General features: G+C 44.6%; 2 protein-coding genes across 7 annotated transcripts in view; one reads left to right on the plus strand and one right to left on the minus strand.

Moving 5' to 3' along the window:
• The window catches only part of CENPI (centromere protein I), a 50197-nt gene extending 37300 nt beyond the window's left edge, over positions 1 to 12897 (minus strand). Inside the window, exons 1-5 of one of the 6 annotated variants that reach the window (XM_066581632.1) lie at positions 12829 to 12894; positions 12009 to 12139; positions 9384 to 9500; positions 9146 to 9283; positions 7997 to 8115 (exon numbers count right to left, since the gene is read on the minus strand). In XM_066581632.1, coding sequence (XP_066437729.1) covers positions 7997 to 8115; positions 9146 to 9283; positions 9384 to 9500; positions 12009 to 12069 — 435 coding nt within the window. In that variant the 5' untranslated portion in view covers positions 12070 to 12139; positions 12829 to 12894. Of the gene's footprint in view, positions 1 to 7996; positions 8116 to 9145; positions 9284 to 9383; positions 9531 to 12008; positions 12140 to 12828 lie in introns of those variants that run through there. The other 5 variants (XM_066581633.1, XM_066581635.1, XM_066581636.1 and 2 more) reach the window with 5 other exon arrangements.
• Positions 12898 to 13191: 294 nt separating this feature from the next.
• ZDHHC15 (zinc finger DHHC-type palmitoyltransferase 15) overlaps positions 13192 to 17064 on the plus strand; it is a 38092-nt gene continuing 34219 nt past the window's right edge. Inside the window, exons 1-2 of the mRNA XM_066581638.1 lie at positions 13192 to 13345; positions 14407 to 14433. Of these exons, the coding sequence (XP_066437735.1) occupies positions 13210 to 13345; positions 14407 to 14433 (163 nt within the window). The 5' untranslated portion in view covers positions 13192 to 13209. The remainder of the gene's footprint in view (positions 13346 to 14406; positions 14434 to 17064) is intronic.

The raw sequence follows: 17064 nt of genomic DNA on the forward strand, positions 1-17064 counted from the left end.
CAACCAGCCAATTTAGCTCATTTGGAGGAACAAAAATTTGCTAATGATACAAAGCTTTGTAAAGTAATTAACACAAGAGAGGAGAGTAGATATTTTGTCAGCTTTCTTTGCTGTGGAAGGGGCTCAGAGTCCCTGATAACCCCCCTCCATCTGGTGCCGCACCAAAAGGTGACACCAGCTTACTTTGCCTGCGTTGTTACAGCACATTATATGCAGGAAACAACGCAGACAAATACCGAAACCTTAAAAAACGCTGCATTTTTGCAAACCCTTTGTGAAGGCGCCCTTACGGGCGGCATTTAATGCATCATTGCATGAAGGCATACTTGTACCATCAGTGAGAGATGCTATATGTGTCTTAACTCCTAAACTGGGAAAGGATTTGTCTCTTCCCGACTCCCATTGCCCAATACCTGTTGACCACTGATGCAAGTACCTGCGCCGAGATCACAACTAGATTACTTTTAGTAATGATTTATACACGACGATCAGTCCGGCTTCATGCCAAACAAATAACCTCCCTTAAATTAATAGCAGCTGATGGGAGATGGAATAACTCCTCCACAGCGCCACCTAGTGAAAGGCAGCATTCCTTCAAGCCAAAGTCAGACTTTTTATACAAGCCTTGTTACAATGACCAGCAATTAAGTCTGGCTTTGCTTTTAATTCCTGGTCATTGTAACAAGGCTTGTATAAAAAGTCTGACTTTGGCTTGAAGGAGTGCTGCCTTTCACTAGGTGGCACTGTGGAGGATTTATTCCATTTCCTTTATTTGCATATTACCCAGAGGAGCGTGCATGGCCATTTAGCATACAGTGCTTTGACATAGGACTGCAGGGACATCATTATAGCAGTACGTATCACTGTGTTATCTGTGCTTTGACATAGGACTGCAGGGACTTCATTATGGAAGTACGTATCACTGTTATCTGTGCTTTCACATAGGACTGCAGGGAGATTATAGCAGTACGCATCACTGTGTTATCTGTGCTTTGACATAGGACTGCAGTATTTATTTGCAAACGTTTCTTTACTGTACTCATCTGTACAGTACTTACAATTCGCAGTACAGTGGGGATTCAGGAGGCAGGCAGCGTTCAGCCAGCACTTTGGGGATTCAGCTGGTGTACTGTGTCAGGAGGCAGGCAGACACAGCAACGTTCAGCCGGCACTGTGCACTGTGGAGAGGGGAGGGGGAGGAATAGGCGTACGCTGATGCAGGAAGTGACCGGCATCACCTGCGCGCCGTCTCACTGAGCGGCGCCCAGGGTCATGGACCGCTCGGCGCCCTTATCTGAGGAATGCAACTTTGAGGGACCGCTGCTGCCCTGACACATCGACATTAGTTGAAAACAGCGTTACTTAAGAACAATGCTACTCAAGGGTTTACTGTACTTGGTAAGATTTCGGGTCTCATTAATTGGGGGAAATTTGTACTTTTTCCTTTAGATCTCTTGTTTGTTAACTATTCATAGGAACGTATGAAACTACAAATAGTGAAGGAATCCAAATATTTGGGAGTTGTGGTATTTAAGCCTCAAGACTATATATTTCTGCCAGTTTGTTTCCATTGGTCCGAAAGTCTGAGGATAACGTCAAGGTTTGGAACAAATCTCCCATTGTCGATATTGACAGGGGGGGAAAAAAAAAAAAATCTCATCAAAATAGTTTTCATGCGACATACACACACACACACACACACACACACGTCAAACCTCTCCGGTAGTAGCCCCCCCCCCCCCTCCCCTTCCCCTCCATAGTTGTATGTCAGAAAGGAATGAAAAGGAGGATAAAAAGAATTTACAACCAATTATTTTAACCCCTTCCCGCCACGGGGCACAACTGTACCTCCTGGCATGGAGGTACTTACCACAATAGGACGTACAGTTATGCCCTGAGGATAGCGCAAGATCAGAAGAGATCCCATGCTATCCGGCAGCGGGAGCCGGCTGTCAGCAATAGCCAGGCTCCCACTGCAACAGGGGTGCATCGCGACAGCAACCCCCAATGTTAACCCCTTCCCTGCCATGATCTATGTAGATCGCGGTGTGTAAAGGGTTCAGAGGGAGTGTGCTCCCTCTGTGACATCATTGGACTCAGTATAAACGCGGAGAGCCCAATGGATTGCCATGGCAACAGGATGCAAGCTACAGGCGTCCTGTTTAGCCATTGCTAATGATCACTGTAACAAGTCCCTAACAGGGACGTAAAGTGTGGAAAAAAAGGATAATGCTAAAAAAAACAAAACAAAAGCAAACACACCCAAATTTTTTATGCTTTTCCCCCATATTAGCATTCATTTTTTTTTTAACAAATTAAATTTCCACTTATTTGGCATCATCGTATCTGTAACGACGCGTACAATAAGTTGAACATGCTTTTTACTATGCACAGCAAAAAGTGTAAAAAAAAAAAACAAAAAAAAACAAAAACGTACGTACCCCCAAATGGTATCAATAAAAACTGCAGCTTGTCTCGCAAAAAAATAAAGCCCTCACAGAGCGCAGTCTATGGAAAGAAAAAAAAAAAGTTGTAGGACTTTGAATGCTGAGATTTAGAAAAAAAATAACCAAAAGACACCAAACCCCCAAAAACATCTATGGCAGAGCAGATGAGTTCTCTCTCCCTGCAAGCGTAAAAAAAATAAAATAAAAACTTTTACAATATAGTCTATGTACTCAAAAATGGCAGCAGTAAGAATCAGAGTTCGCCACGCAAAAAGCAAGCACTTGTACGGCCGTGTAAATGGGAAAAAAAATAAAAATATATGGCTTTTGAAAAATTGAGATGAAAATCTGCCAAAAATCGTTACGCCCTTAAACCCAAAGTAGGCCATGTCCTTAAGGAGTTAATAAAAATGGAAAAAAAATCTAAGCAGATATTGCAACTAGATTGATTTACTTAACCCCTTAGTGACGGCCGTATACACTTTCTACATCCTGCTATTGCCGGACATGTATGGAGGGAGATAGCGCCGCCATCTCCCTCCATACAGCGCGGGCGTCAGCTGTTTATTACAGCTGACACCCACGGGCAATAGCCGCAATCGGCCGATCGCGGCTATTAACCCTTTAAATGCCAGCGGCATTTTAATCCTCCGAATGATGTTCGGGGGTCCCGTACGCCCCCCCCCCCCCCCGCGGTGAGATCGGGGGAGCTGTGCAGGTGTCATGGCAGTCGGGGGCCTTTAGAAAGGCCCCAGTGCTGCCTTAGCAGACTGCCTATCAAGCCATCCCCGTGGGGTGGCTTGATAGACTGCCTGTGAAAAAGCAGTATGACGTAATGCTATAGCATTACGTCATACTGCAGGAGCAATCAAAGCATCGCTGGTTGTGCTCCCCCCTGGGGACTGAAAAAGTGTAAAAAAAGAACAATAAAGCTTTAGTTATTAAAAAAGAAAAAAAAAGTAATAGAAGTTCAAAAAAACCCGCCTTTTGCCATATTTGCAATAAAGAAAAAAAAACAAAAAAAAAAAAACACAGCACAACTCAAATTAAACCAAAAATACGTGTTTGGTATCGCTGCATTCATAAAAGTCCGTTAAAAGTAATGGATTATTTACCCCCCCACGGTAAACGTGGTAAAAAATAAAAAATAAATAAAGAACACCTGAAATGCACTTTTTTGGTCACCCTGTCTCAGAGAAAAAAAATGTAATAAAAGGCGATCAAAAAGTCAAACTGTATGCGAAAATGGTACCAACGTAAACGTCAGGACATACCCCACAAAATGAGCCCTCACACAACTACGTCGCCAAAAAATTTAAAAAGTTATTGTGCGCAGAAAATGGACACAGAAAATAATTTTTAAAAATTAAATATCTTAAAAAAAACAAAAAAACAAAAACAAAAGTACTACAGCAAAAAAAAAAAAAACAAACCAAAAAAACAAACCAAAAAAACATTATATAAGTTTGGTATTGTAGTAATTGTACTGACCCATAGAATTAAGTTATCAGTTCGTGTTTGTTGCAATTTGTGTGCTGTAGAAACAGGACGCACCGGAAGATGGCGGAACGTCGTTTTTTTTCTCCATTTCTCTCCGCTTAGAATTTTTAAAAAGTTTTTCAGTAAATTACATGGTACAATAAATAGCGCCATTGAAAAATACAACTCGTCCCGCAAAAAACAAGCCCTCATACAGCGACGTCGATGGATAAATAAAGGAACTACCATTTTTTTTTTTTTTTTTAAAGTTGGACTGGTTTTTCCCACAGGAGAAGAGAGGGGTAATCTTTTTGGAACAGGGCCTCTCTGGGGGTCTTTTATAGTTTTGATAAACTTAGAACTTGAGGATTTTCCCCATAGTTATTTTTTCCAGTAATGACACATTTGCAGCTCAGGCCGGTTCAGTATCTGTGCCTATGGTTCAATACCCTTTGGAAAATTTCCTTGTATGTCCTCAGGTTGCAAAGACTAATATCACGGTACTAACGACCACTTGTCCGTGAGTGCACATGCTCCGCCCTTAATCATATGACAGTGATGTGTTTTATGTTTTAGCACCTGTGATGACATGTAGAGGCTGGCAGAAGCTGTGATGTCATCGTCATGTGATTGGTCACGTGGGCTCTGAACTTCGACCCTGATCACATGACCGTGACATCACAGGTTCTTCATAGAGATGAGCGAGCGTACTCGGATAAGCACTACTCGCTCGAGTAATTGGCTTTATCCGAGTATCGCTGTGCTCGGGGCTAAAGATTCGGGTGCCGGCACGGAGCGGGGAGCTGCAGGGGAGAGCGGGGAGGAACGGAGGTAAGATCTTTCTCTCTCTCCCGCCCGCTCTCCCCTGCTCCCCGCTGCGACTCACCTGTCAGCTGCAGCGGCACCCGAATCTTTAGCCCCGAGCACAGCGATACTCGGATAAAGCCAATTACTCGAGCGACTAGTGCTTATCCGAGTACGCTCACTCATCTCTAGTTCTTCACTTTATCGAAAACCTGCAGAGCCGGACAGCAGCTGTGTGCTTATAGCACCTATGGTGATGTCACCATCATGTGATCAGTCACCTGTGTGGCAGAAGTCCAGGGTCACATGACCATAGTGATAGTGTGTGCAGGACTCTACGGTGTCAGTTCTGATCCCTGTTATATGGGATGAAGACCATGTAGCAGAGCCACGCATGCATGTGACGTGCATGTAGCAGAGCTATCTAGCAAACAGCCTGAAGGCGCAATGACAGTGATGTCATCGCAGGTTCTAAACACGCAGCCGTGTGCTTACAACTCCAATCCCTTTCACTATAGTATATTAAGTCACGCATTGTGCTACCAGAAACATTGGTGCTATAAATTCCTATTATCTTATTTATGTAGACTGATACGTTACCATTTACAGAAGTGAAAAATTAAAGGGAAAAAAAACAAAAAACAAGGATTCAGGCCAGATCAGTAAAGATAAGTGAGCTGTAGTGTTGCGTATGATTCCAATGATATCTCCGAAAGTCAACGAGTACTGCAATTGTATTTAGGACATAAAGTCATACTTCATTAACGTTGTTTAATTTAGGTATTAAATTAAAACTTACTGTCCAAAATGTTACTGTGTTTCCCTGAAAATAAGACCCTGTCTTATATCAATTACTGCCCCAGAAGAGGTGCCAGGTCTTATTTTCAGGGGATTACGTATTATACTTACCTAGCAGGCTCAGTCCAGGTCCCTCCCGCTGCTCTCTGGAGCTACAACGTGCGTCTTACAGTCCTCAGTTGCCACACAGAAGATCATTTCCTATTTACGGTCATAAATCCCATATCCAGGAAGCGATGGCTCTGATTGGTTCATCGAGCGCTGCATTGATTGGCTGAGCATTGCACAAGAATCAGAGCCATCGTGTTGTGGAGGCAGGATTTATGAATTGTCTGAGCCACAACATTACCAAGCCTGTTAGGTAATGTATTCCTTTGCTTGTTTTTGTTTTCTTTTTATGTAATGCAACCAGGGCTTATATTTCAAGCCCCCCCCCCCCCCCCCCGAAAAAATCACAGCAGGGCTTATTTTCAGGGTAGGTCCTATTTTTGGGGAAACCAGGTATATGCATGATGCATATTTAATGCATGTGGTCTGGGATTGGGTAAAATTGGGTAAATTTTGGAGCGGGGTACTAGAGATAATTACAAGACAAGTCTATATCTTGTCGCTATTGGTCTTAATCCCAGAACTTGGGCATTGTTGATGGACAGTCTTTTGTGAATTCAGAGCATATCAAGCCCGGAAGCAGATAACTGCCCACTGGATGCAGTCTGAGAGTCAGCAAAAAAAAAAAAAAAAAAAGAAGGAGGTAGATTATTTTTTTGTTTTTTTCCTGTATTGTACGGCCATCTTGTTATGCTGCTGTATGTCTTGCTGCCAATATTAAATTTTGCTTTAAAAAAATTAGAAAGGAGTATTAATGAGTACAGAGTGTGGCCCATTAGGTGTAAGACTTCAAATTGGAAAGTCAAGTTAGGAAGGTGAAACCTGAGTGAGTTAAAATGCTTGCCTTTTTAGTTAAGAAATCTGGTCTTAGGAGACTTAGAAATGGAGCATGGTGTTTAGGGAGCACAAATTACACACACAGTTAGGCTGAATTGTCGGTCACTGGAGAATATCCAATTATACAGCAGGCGTTCCAACATATAGTCCCTGGTGTTAGGTTTAAGTTTGTGTTTTGTTACAAACACCATAATCTGGTGCGGCTACCCGTCTGATGCGCAGCTACTGAAGTGTAATCAGTAGACGACAACTTGGAATGACACATAGCAGGAACTGAATAGCGGGATCGCTACCCTTGACAGCTACTAAGGGGACTGCCTTTACTAGATCAGAGCAAAAGGCGAATATAAAGCCACCCACGAGGGATCTAGTCAAGGCAGGACATGGAAAATGGGCAATTAAGGAGGGACATGAGATTCTAAAGTGGGAAAAATGGCCATAACAGGCTGTCTTAATGCGAAAACGAGAATTTGCAGAAAACGAGGATCGATGGATAGAAACACATGGATAGGAAAGCCGAAAACCGCATGGATTAAGTCATAATAGAAACACGATCCACTAAATAATCACAGCGATGAAGAACGGAGGAGGGACAGTGAAACAGGATGTGTCATTGTCATTGGAGTTCTCCTCCTCTGGCCAGTCATTTGAGCAGGAATCCAGTGTTCATTCAATCACTATATCATAAACCCTTCATAGGCCGGGTGGTGAAATACTTAGTAGCCCAATCCACGAGTTAACACAAGTCTCACCTAATGACCTTTAGCAAGGGAGAAATCTGAAGAGTTTCCAGATATGATAACTTGAGGGATTCCACTCTGTCTTTTTGTAGGAGGGACTAACAGTTGTGCATCGTTTGCCTTCCCAGCTTTGGGATAAGCCGCAAGATTAGGATGTTGTGAGACTCAGAGGTCTGCCAAGGACACCAAGCTAAAAGAGATTAGTTAGTGTCTGCAGGAGGTATATAGCATGGTCAGAGGAGCTAACTTTTTTTTTCCTGCCAAGCATCCACCTTCTCGTGCCAGCAGCTACAAGGTCAACATCTCTGGTCCTCCAGAACAGACCCCAAAAAAAAAAAAAAAAACAAGGCGAAAAACAGCAATTCTGGATTTTTTTTTTTTTTTAAATCCATATTTTGCAATTCTTCCGATATTTCTGGAAATGTATGAATACACAGAAAGTTGTGACACACTGAACTGACAAGAGGAATGATATCACCCAGTTGTCAATGTATTCATATATTACCAAGAGAAATGCCAAAGGAATTTACAAGAGAAATACAGAAGTTTAAGAATGAAGTTCCAGAATAGTTTAACTTTTTTTAAAAATGCAGAATGTAATGTATTTGGTAAAACAGACATGAAGAGAGCCGACAGATCCACTAATTAGGTCTGCTTTAGAATTCACCAATTTATATAGATGGGAGTGCAGAGGCTCAAAAACAGAAAAACGCTCTACTTTCCCCTTGTACATATTTAATGCCATGACTGTGGATAATACGTTGAAAGAAGCCAATCACTGACCTGCGTGCTGGTAGTACTTCTTCCAGTACAGAACAGAGAGACGGCAGAAACAATACAGTCCTCCTGGAGTTCACCAGCAGGAAGCAGGCACTTCAGGATCCGTGTATTCACACTGTCCGCTTATAGAAGGCAAACAAAACTAAACATTGTTAATCATGCAAGTATACATGTAAGCAAATGAAAAATGAGAAAGGCAACTACAGTGGTGCCCTGACATACGAGTTTAATCTGTTCCGTGACGGAGCTCTTAAGCCAAAAAAATCTCTCATGTCAAAGCACTTTTCCCCATTGAAATTAATTCTGCATTAATGGCATTTCAATGGGGATACTAAATAAAAATTAAAGGGGTTGTCTCGCGAAAGCAAGTGGGGTTAAGCACTTCCGTATGGCCATATTAATGCACTTTGTAATATACATCGTGCATTAAATATGAGCCATACAGAAGTTATTCCCTTACCTTCCCTGCGCTGGCGTCCCCGTCTCCATGGCTCCGTCTAACTTCAGCGTCTAATCGCCCGATTAGACGCGCTTGCGCAGAAGGGCCATACAGAAGTGCTTAACCCCACTTACTTTCGCGAGACAACCCCTTTAAAGAAAAACACTCAATACTCACCTACCGCTGGCGTTCCGCGATGGTCTGCGGCAGGCAGTCACTTCCTCCACCACAACGACGACAGAGCATTGCTTTCTGGATGTGGGGCTTGAATGCCCTGCCTCAAGCTAGCTAATGCTCGGATTGGTTAACTCAGCACCGCGTCAGCCAATGAAAGCTGGTGCTGGGTAAACCAATCAGAGCATTAACTTGCTGGAGGTGGGGCATTCAAGCCCCGCATTCAAAAAGCAATGTTCCGTCGGTGTGGAGGAGGACGACGCGACAGCCTGCAGCAGACCATCGCGAGGACTGAAACACTGGCGATAGGTGAGTATTAGAGTCCCCCTGAGCTTCAGCTTGAGAGTTTTTTTACTTGTAAGCAGACTCGTAACCCAAGTTTTTGCTCTTTAAATCAAAGCAAAAATTCAGGAGAGAGCCTACTCGCAAGTCAAAAAAACTTGCCAGCTGATGCACTCGCATCCCAAGGTACCACTGTATTTGATTTTGGGGTGAACTGCAGCTCATCACAAAACATACTAATGAAAAAGCTACTTTACCAAGGTGGCCACTCAAAGCTACTTTGAGCAGAATGCCGACACCATCTGGTGGGATCCCGTGCTGGAGGCCAATAGTCTCTATGTTAGTAAGATGTTGGCTAAGAATGAGGTTCCCCTTCAAGGGCACTTTGGAGGTAACTATAGGGACATCAATGGAAATGAATTGTTAACAGTTTCATAGTAAGGGGATCAGAAACGTTTTATTACATAAGTGAGAAGAGAGAACGCATGTACTCACTTTGCTTGAAGTAAAGAAGTGCGGCCTCCATCATCTGGGGGTACCTGCTGCGTGTGTCCCCCAGCTTCAACCTTCCAGTTTTACCATCTTTCTTGCTAGCCATCGAATGTACCCAGTCTGTTCCACAGAATATTCAGCAATTAGGACCTAAATGATAACAATATCTTAACTTACAAGAACCCCTGAGCGTGCTTGAGGTGAACTGTAAGTTACAGCCCGCCAACAGTACCGTGCCCGCCAGAACGCCCTCACCGCACCTTCTTGTCTATACCAGTATAGGACCCGGCAGCAGGTAACCTGTACCGTATTTTTCAACCGTGAATGCAGTTTCATGTATATAGTATATACTGTGCTACATCAGGTTATACAAGCCTACTTGTTAGGACGCAAGTAGTAGTAATTCTGTGCTTCCCGCGTTCATTCTGTAGATGCTTTCAGTTACTGGACTGTGATTATCAGCACAAAGTGTACTAACGAGACCCCCGAGCAGGGACCGATAGATATGAGTGTCGGACCACCATAGAAGACTGCGGACACCGTTATAAAGGGCTTTATTTTTAATTTTCAATAACCAAGCATGAGCGGTTGGAGTTTTCCTCATCCGCTATATTCCACAATGTGTCAGTAATAGTAGATGAAATCAAGGTCCAGGATACACTTGGCAGCTGTCCGAGGAGAGCAGTTATATGCTGAATGATCAGATTAGGGCTCATTCACATGGGCAGGTTTCACGTTACCGTAAATACACAGCACATTTACTGACTAAAAATGCCTATTTCATGTGTATTTTTATTGTACTGGTTTTTTTTTGTTTTTTTGGCACATAAATACCGTATATACTCTGGTATAAGCCGATAATTTTACCACGAAAAACGAGGAAAACTAGGTGCCTCAAGTAGAAGCCTAGCTAGACTAGGTAAAAAAACAAAACAAAAGAAACCCAAAAACGCAATACTCACCTCCCAGCCGGCATCTGTGTCCCCGGCGCGATGGTCTCCCCGCTCGGCTTTGAATTCCCCCGCTGTCAGCTAGTAAGCGCTGGCTGTGATTGGCTGGTGCTTGATCCAATCACAGTGCTTATTAGCTGATGGCGGGGGAATTCAAAGCCGAGCAAAGAGATGATAGCAGGGAGAATTACAAAGCAGCTTGCCGTACCGCCGGGGAGACCATCGGATCGAGGACACAGATGACAGTATTGCATTTTTTGTTTTGTTTTTTTAAACCTAGTCCCTCACTTCAGTATAAGCCGAGGGGGGCTTTTTCAGCATAAAAGGAAAAAAAAAAAAAAAAAGTGCTTCAAAAGTTGGCTTGTACGTGAGTATATACGGTAGGGCATCAATAATAATTGCCTGGAAACCCCTTTATTTTACACTTAAGACAAATATATTTATGAAACATTCAAATCTTACAATTAAAAAGATTTTTTTTTTGGGGGGGGTTTTCAAATTTTAACATGACTATTGGGGGTTAAAATCAGTAAATTGTATTCAGGGGTGTAAGTATTACCTCTATGGCTTCTATGTTGGGGGCCGTGCTTCGTCTGTCACATAAGACAAGTGAATGGAGAGTGGTGCAGAGTTCCCCTTCAGAGGCTGGACAGACATCTGTCTGGGATGATGTAGTGATCCTGCACTGAGCAGGGGGTTGGACCCGATGACCCTGAGGGTCCCTTCCAACTCTACCATTCTAGAAGTCCGGCATCACTCCCATCATATGCAATGCAGCCTCTTCTTCCAGCTACCCGGTCAGACTGCAGAGGGAGGTGAGGACCAGGAAGTAGTCCTTACAACCTGTCTCTCCCCTCCAGATGATATCTGCAACTTATCAGCTGCTACCTTATCCCAGCTTCCCACCCTTGGCTGTCCTGGGATGTGGGGACGGTAATGGCCCTTACACATGTGCTGATTACCGTTCAAGGAAAAAACAAAAAGGACACCTGAATCGTTTACACTGAACAATCGATCAGATTTGAACACGACCGAGGATCAAACAATGACTGCTCATAAGGAGGCATAAAAACCATGGCTCAGTCATTCACAAGTGGTCACATGTAACCAGCGATCCTTCAGTCATCCCCTCGTAGAGTCCACCGAGCGATCAGCCATCAGGTGAATGACGGAAAAAAGGATTATCTACCTTTGTAAACTATTTGCCAACTGTCATTGTTCAGCCATTGGAAAGGTTTCTCGCTAGGTAGAACCTCCGCTTGGACACGGCCGACAATAGCTGCCACTACCTTGCAAGTTTTAACAGCAAGATGGTCCAATTTGCCGCCGCGGGGAGGCGGGTTCTTCGCTGCAAGCAGTTTTTATTATGTGGGAATATACCCTAGTAGGAGGCCCCTACCTACAGCCCACGTGAGAGCAGTAGAGACCATCGGAGGTTAGTGTACGTCCAATGGTGTACAGCTGTGCACTGTATATGCATATATAGGTCTGGGTGTAATTCTGACTGTATATACATAGTTTTTGTATGGATGGTATTTTAGTTGTAGTGAACAGATGATTATGCACCAAGGTCTATGAACACGACTGGCATGCATATAATGCATACAATAAAAGGATGGCGCAGAATGACACCCATAGGGCCCCAGTGGGGGAGTTAGTGTTATTATTGTGTACTGACCAGACAATCTTATGGCCGCCGTCTGGCTAATGTAGCCCAATGGCCCCCAAATAGCATTCATGTCAGGAGCTTCCCTGGTGGACAAGCCAAATGTACACCCCAAACCATGTGACTCAGCCGCAGCCAATGGCCTGAAGGGAAAAAAAGAAGCGTAGGGATAACATATATATGTAATTTTTCACCCTATAAGACACTCTCTCCCTTATATAGCAAACATGCCGGAGAGGTGAGGTCCAGGCCAGAAACATACACTGTGTCCCATACATACGGGCGGACTGCAGCGCCCCTGAGCCTAGACAGGTGTCCAGGTAGGACTTAATTTAGACAATTACCACTCAAAAAGCAATAATCGTTGTGTGCATTACATGGCAAGATTATTGCTCAAAAGGCAGTTTGAGTGACAGTTTTGAGCGTTCACTTTGCATACTTGAGAGCTTATTCTTCTGTAAATGAAGGCTCCCACTGTACACCTCGCCCCCCCCCCCCCCCCCCCCCCCCCCCCAGCACACTCCCTCAGGGGGAGCCCGCCTCACCCATTGTAAAAGGGCAGTGTCAGTCATTAAGGGGTTAAACACCCCATGACTGACAGGGCAGGTTATGAGGACTGTGAGGCACATATATATAGTAGTCCATATAGAAACACAAGGGAGACGGTATGTATATAGTAGGCGGCACAGCATAGTGCAGGGAGAATGATGCCTAACTGCGGCATAAAACACACAGCAGTGCAGTACGACATAGAGAACCATATATGTAACGGAGAAGGTGGCCCCAACACGCCAGGTGGCCGCCATGATAGCGGCGCCCAGCAGGTACTTACTTTTCTCTGCGCCGGACACGGCAGGGTTCTGCTTACCTCTACTATTCAAACCGAGCGCGCTCACTTACTGCGCATGCGCAACAAGGCATAGCCAAGTTCTGTCGGCGGCTTGGCTGCAGTTATAATGTACGGGATTCATAGAGGTTTTGACGTCACGCGGTCACATGGCCGCATATTTGCTTCTTTAGTGTCCCCACCTCTTATCCCAGATCTTCGTGTTTATATAATGTAAACAAAGTCAAAGAGATGCAGTAAACACACGCCACCACCAGGTGGCGCAAAGCTACAAATACTGAAAGCGACGCATGCGCGTCTCGTTGAACTAATCGAATGTCGATCTTGAAAGTCTTGTTGTGACGAGCACCGATCGCATCGAGCAGGATGCAGACTGGCTGTAGGATGGCCCTAAGCAGAGGGCTGCGGTGCTGCCAGCGGGTGTTGTCGTGGGTGCCGGTGGTCGTCATCTGCTCGGTCGTGCTGTGGTCATATTACGCCTACGTGTGGGAGCTGTGTGTGGGTGAGTGTGCAGGAATGTGCCGCCAACCATCCTGCATCCGTGCCGCTGCTCTCTTATTGACCCCCGGCTGACTCCCGGAAATGGACGTTTTTATTGTAGTTTTTGAGTTTATCTCTTGCTAATCTATTTGTGCTGAACTTGCTTGCTGCAATCCATTGTAACCCTTTAGGGAGGCTTCACATACGTGTAATTCCCTGTGTGGCGCCCGATTCGCGCTGCAAGTACGAAATAATATGGCGTACATGCTGCACTCCACGAATCGCCATGCACGATCGGTAATACACGCCAAGCTGGAGCACGCTGCGATCTATAATGTATGTGCCAGCCACAACATGGGATCCTATGGCAGATTGGTACAGAGTATCACCTGCGCCAAAACCCGTGTGCGTCACAAGCGGTGAGCGTTCGCGTGGAGGACCCCTTAGTCACATCACTAACTCTGGTGGCAGGTTCGTTTAGAGGAGCCGGTTTATCGTTGTCTGTGTTCACACTGGACAATTATCATTCACTCCTTCTGCCTGGAAGGGCCCTTTAACTGCTGATGACCTCTTGACCTCTACTTGGCATGGGTCATCAATAGTTGATGGAGGCCCGCCGCTCAGGATCACCGGTGATCAGCTGATCGTCTCTCCCACTTTCAGTGCTGCGGGTCGGATGTGGCCATCGCCGGTCAGCGCCAAAGTGTAATAGCCAGCTGGCAGTGCTGCCACCTGACCTTTGTGACACTCTGGCAGTGGAATAGCAGGCAGCGCTCACATTGATTGCCATTGGAGTGAAGCCGACTATAGCACCGCCAGCACGGGCCGGCGATGTCCAGCGGGCCGACCGATCAGCAGACCCAAGAGGATCAACGATTGATCACGGGGGGGGGGGGTCAACAGAAATTCGTATAAGAGGAAATATAACCATTTCTGCGTTGACTTATCCGTACCGTATTTATGTATATTATATGCCGCAGTTGGTACATTTCTAATTATAGAGTAATTTTATTATTTTTACCTTTATTGTGTTGTATCCTTATATAATAATATACATATTTTTTTATTTTTTATTTTTTTTAGTGACTGTAGAAAATCCATTGGAAAAAGGTAAGCGGACCTCGTTTGCATCGTCACATGACTGTGCTTCTGGTTTTGCTCTGTAGGGCATTTGTCTGATGCGATACTATCTTGCATATATAATTAGTGAGGGGCAATTGGTGGAATTAACCCTTTGCAATCCAATTTTGGATTCAGGGTTTCCTAGGAGGCTTTCTCTTTCTGCCATTATACAATGGCGCCATCTGCTGGCTAGAGCCAGTACTGCGGTATGGGACATGCTGGAGAGGCTCCCGACAACAGTGCGGCCAGTAATATACAGTAAGAATACCCTGTCGGACGTCTTCCGACATCGGAGCTGTACAGCCTTCAGTCAGAATGTCTTTAGACCTCAGACAGTGGATTGGAAAGGGTTCAGGGTCGTTTTAGACGCGCCAATTCTCGTTTGACCGAGCGAGTGACGCCACCGCCTGCTCGTTCGCTCAGACAACCTATTTATACCGGCAGCTACGTTGTCAGCTCGTTCACACCAGAAGTCGTTCAGTCATCACGTTTGCTGATAACGACTGAACGACCCCCATTTCAACCAAACAATTCGTGAAGGAGCCATGATGGCTTTTACGCCTGCCGAAAATGAATGGCGAACGAAAAATAAATGATTCTCATTCGTTGTTCAGTCGTCGGCTGCGTTTAGACCGAATGATTAGCATTCACTTTCGCTCGTTTGAACGACTTAGTCTTTTCATCTAAAAGCACCTCAATTGGAATAATCACCGTTAGGCTGCATTCCCACGAACGTATATCGGCTCGGTTTTCACGCTGAGCCGATATACGTTGTCCTGGTGTGCAGGGGGGGAGAATGGAAGAGCCAGGAGCAGGAACTGAGCTCCCGCCCCCTCTCTGCCTCCTCTCCGCCCCTCTGCACTATTTGCAATGGGGAGAGGCAGGACGGGGGCGGGGCTAAGTGTCGAGAATTAGAATTGCTACTTCCCCCTGCACTGATGCACGGCAGTTTTGATATAAAACCGCTCCGCATCCACGGGAAATCACATGTTGGCGAGTGACATATCGCACTCACCCGTATGAAGTTAGCCTTACAACCACTCCATCCTTCCTGGTTGCTGATAACCAGGACATGTGACTGCTGCAGCCAGTCAGTGGCTAGAGATTGTCTCTGCTCTGGCCAGTGATTGGCTGCAGCAGTCACATGTCCCGGTCAGCAGCAATCAGGAAGGACAGAGAGGTTGTGAAGTAATTTTAAGTCGTTGGAGAACCCCTTTAAGCACTGATAATAATTACATCTGTCCCATATAATTCTGATCGATATTTATGAAGGAATTGCTGTGTTTGTAATTCCCTTTTAATTAAAAAAAAGGTGTTTTAGTAATTTTAGCTTGTTTAGCAAAAAAAAAAAATCTAGCTTAAAATTGAAGATGAAGAAGAGATTGGAAAAGAAATCAGGATTTTAATTTGAGGCCAAATCGCTCCGTCTTATATATAATACTGATGTGACCTGTAGAACCTGTCGCCCACATGACCTGCTTGTAGACTGTGGGACAAGTAGTTGTAGTTCTTTACTTATTTTTGTAACTACTTTTTTTAACATCGGTGTCCCCCCGGGACGTCATATAACACATTGATTGGCTGAACAGCGCTCAATGATCAAATCACAGCCGTCGTGTTGTGGAGGCGGGATTTATTAATTGGCTGAGCAGCAGCATTGATTGGCCAATTCATTAATCCTGCCTCAACGCAATGGCTGTGATTGGCTGAGCAGCGGTCAAAGAACCAATCAGGGCAGAGCTGGATGAACCAATCATAGCCATTGCATTGGTTCATCAAGTGCTGCATTAATTGGTTCTTGAGCGCTGCTCAGCCAATCAGAGCCATGGCTTCCTGGAGGTGGGATTTATGAATCCCGTAACCAGAAGTGATCTTCTGTGGGCAACAAGGATTGTAGGATCTGCATTGGAGCTCTGGAGAGCAGCGGGAGGACCTGGACTAAGCCTGCTAGGTAATGTAGTCCTTTTTTTTTTTAATGCAATGCTGCTGGGGCTTATTTTTGGGATATGGCTTATATTTCAAGCCTCCCCAAAAATCCTGAAAAATCAGAGTAGGGCTTATATTCAGAGTGTCTTATTTTCGGGGAAACGCAGTATATACCTCGCTTGGTCCTTAAGGGGTTAAATATGGTCTGGCATGAACTGGTAGCAATTCTGAAGGTCACCCATTCCATCTTATTGGCCCCCTCTCTACATGCATACTTGATATCTATTGTACACAGAAAAAATAATCATAGTGTGTGTATGTGTGTGTGTGTGTATGTGTGTGTGTGTGTATATATATATATATATATATATATATATATATATATATATATATATATATACATACACACACACTTTTTTTCCCCTCTTTTTGTGTGGATGCAATAATCTGCGGCAGACGATGCAGACATGTTGGTAATCATGTTAGCCCTGGACTGTAGGATGGTATTTCTGTATGCCAGTCTGGTCTCGTCTTGTACGGGAAGTGTGAGGACTGCCAGGAATGTCACCGTGACTTGTCCTCCCTTCTCTATAAATTCTTTGTTTTATCATTGCTGTTATGAGAGTAAAGCCTAAATTCCTCCAGTCGCAGTGTGATCGCTTGGCTAAATCTTTTTACAAGGCACCGTTGCAG

Source organism: Eleutherodactylus coqui, chromosome 10 (genome assembly GCF_035609145.1).
Source record: "Eleutherodactylus coqui strain aEleCoq1 chromosome 10, aEleCoq1.hap1, whole genome shotgun sequence".
Classification (NCBI taxonomy): Eukaryota; Metazoa; Chordata; class Amphibia; order Anura; family Eleutherodactylidae; genus Eleutherodactylus; species Eleutherodactylus coqui.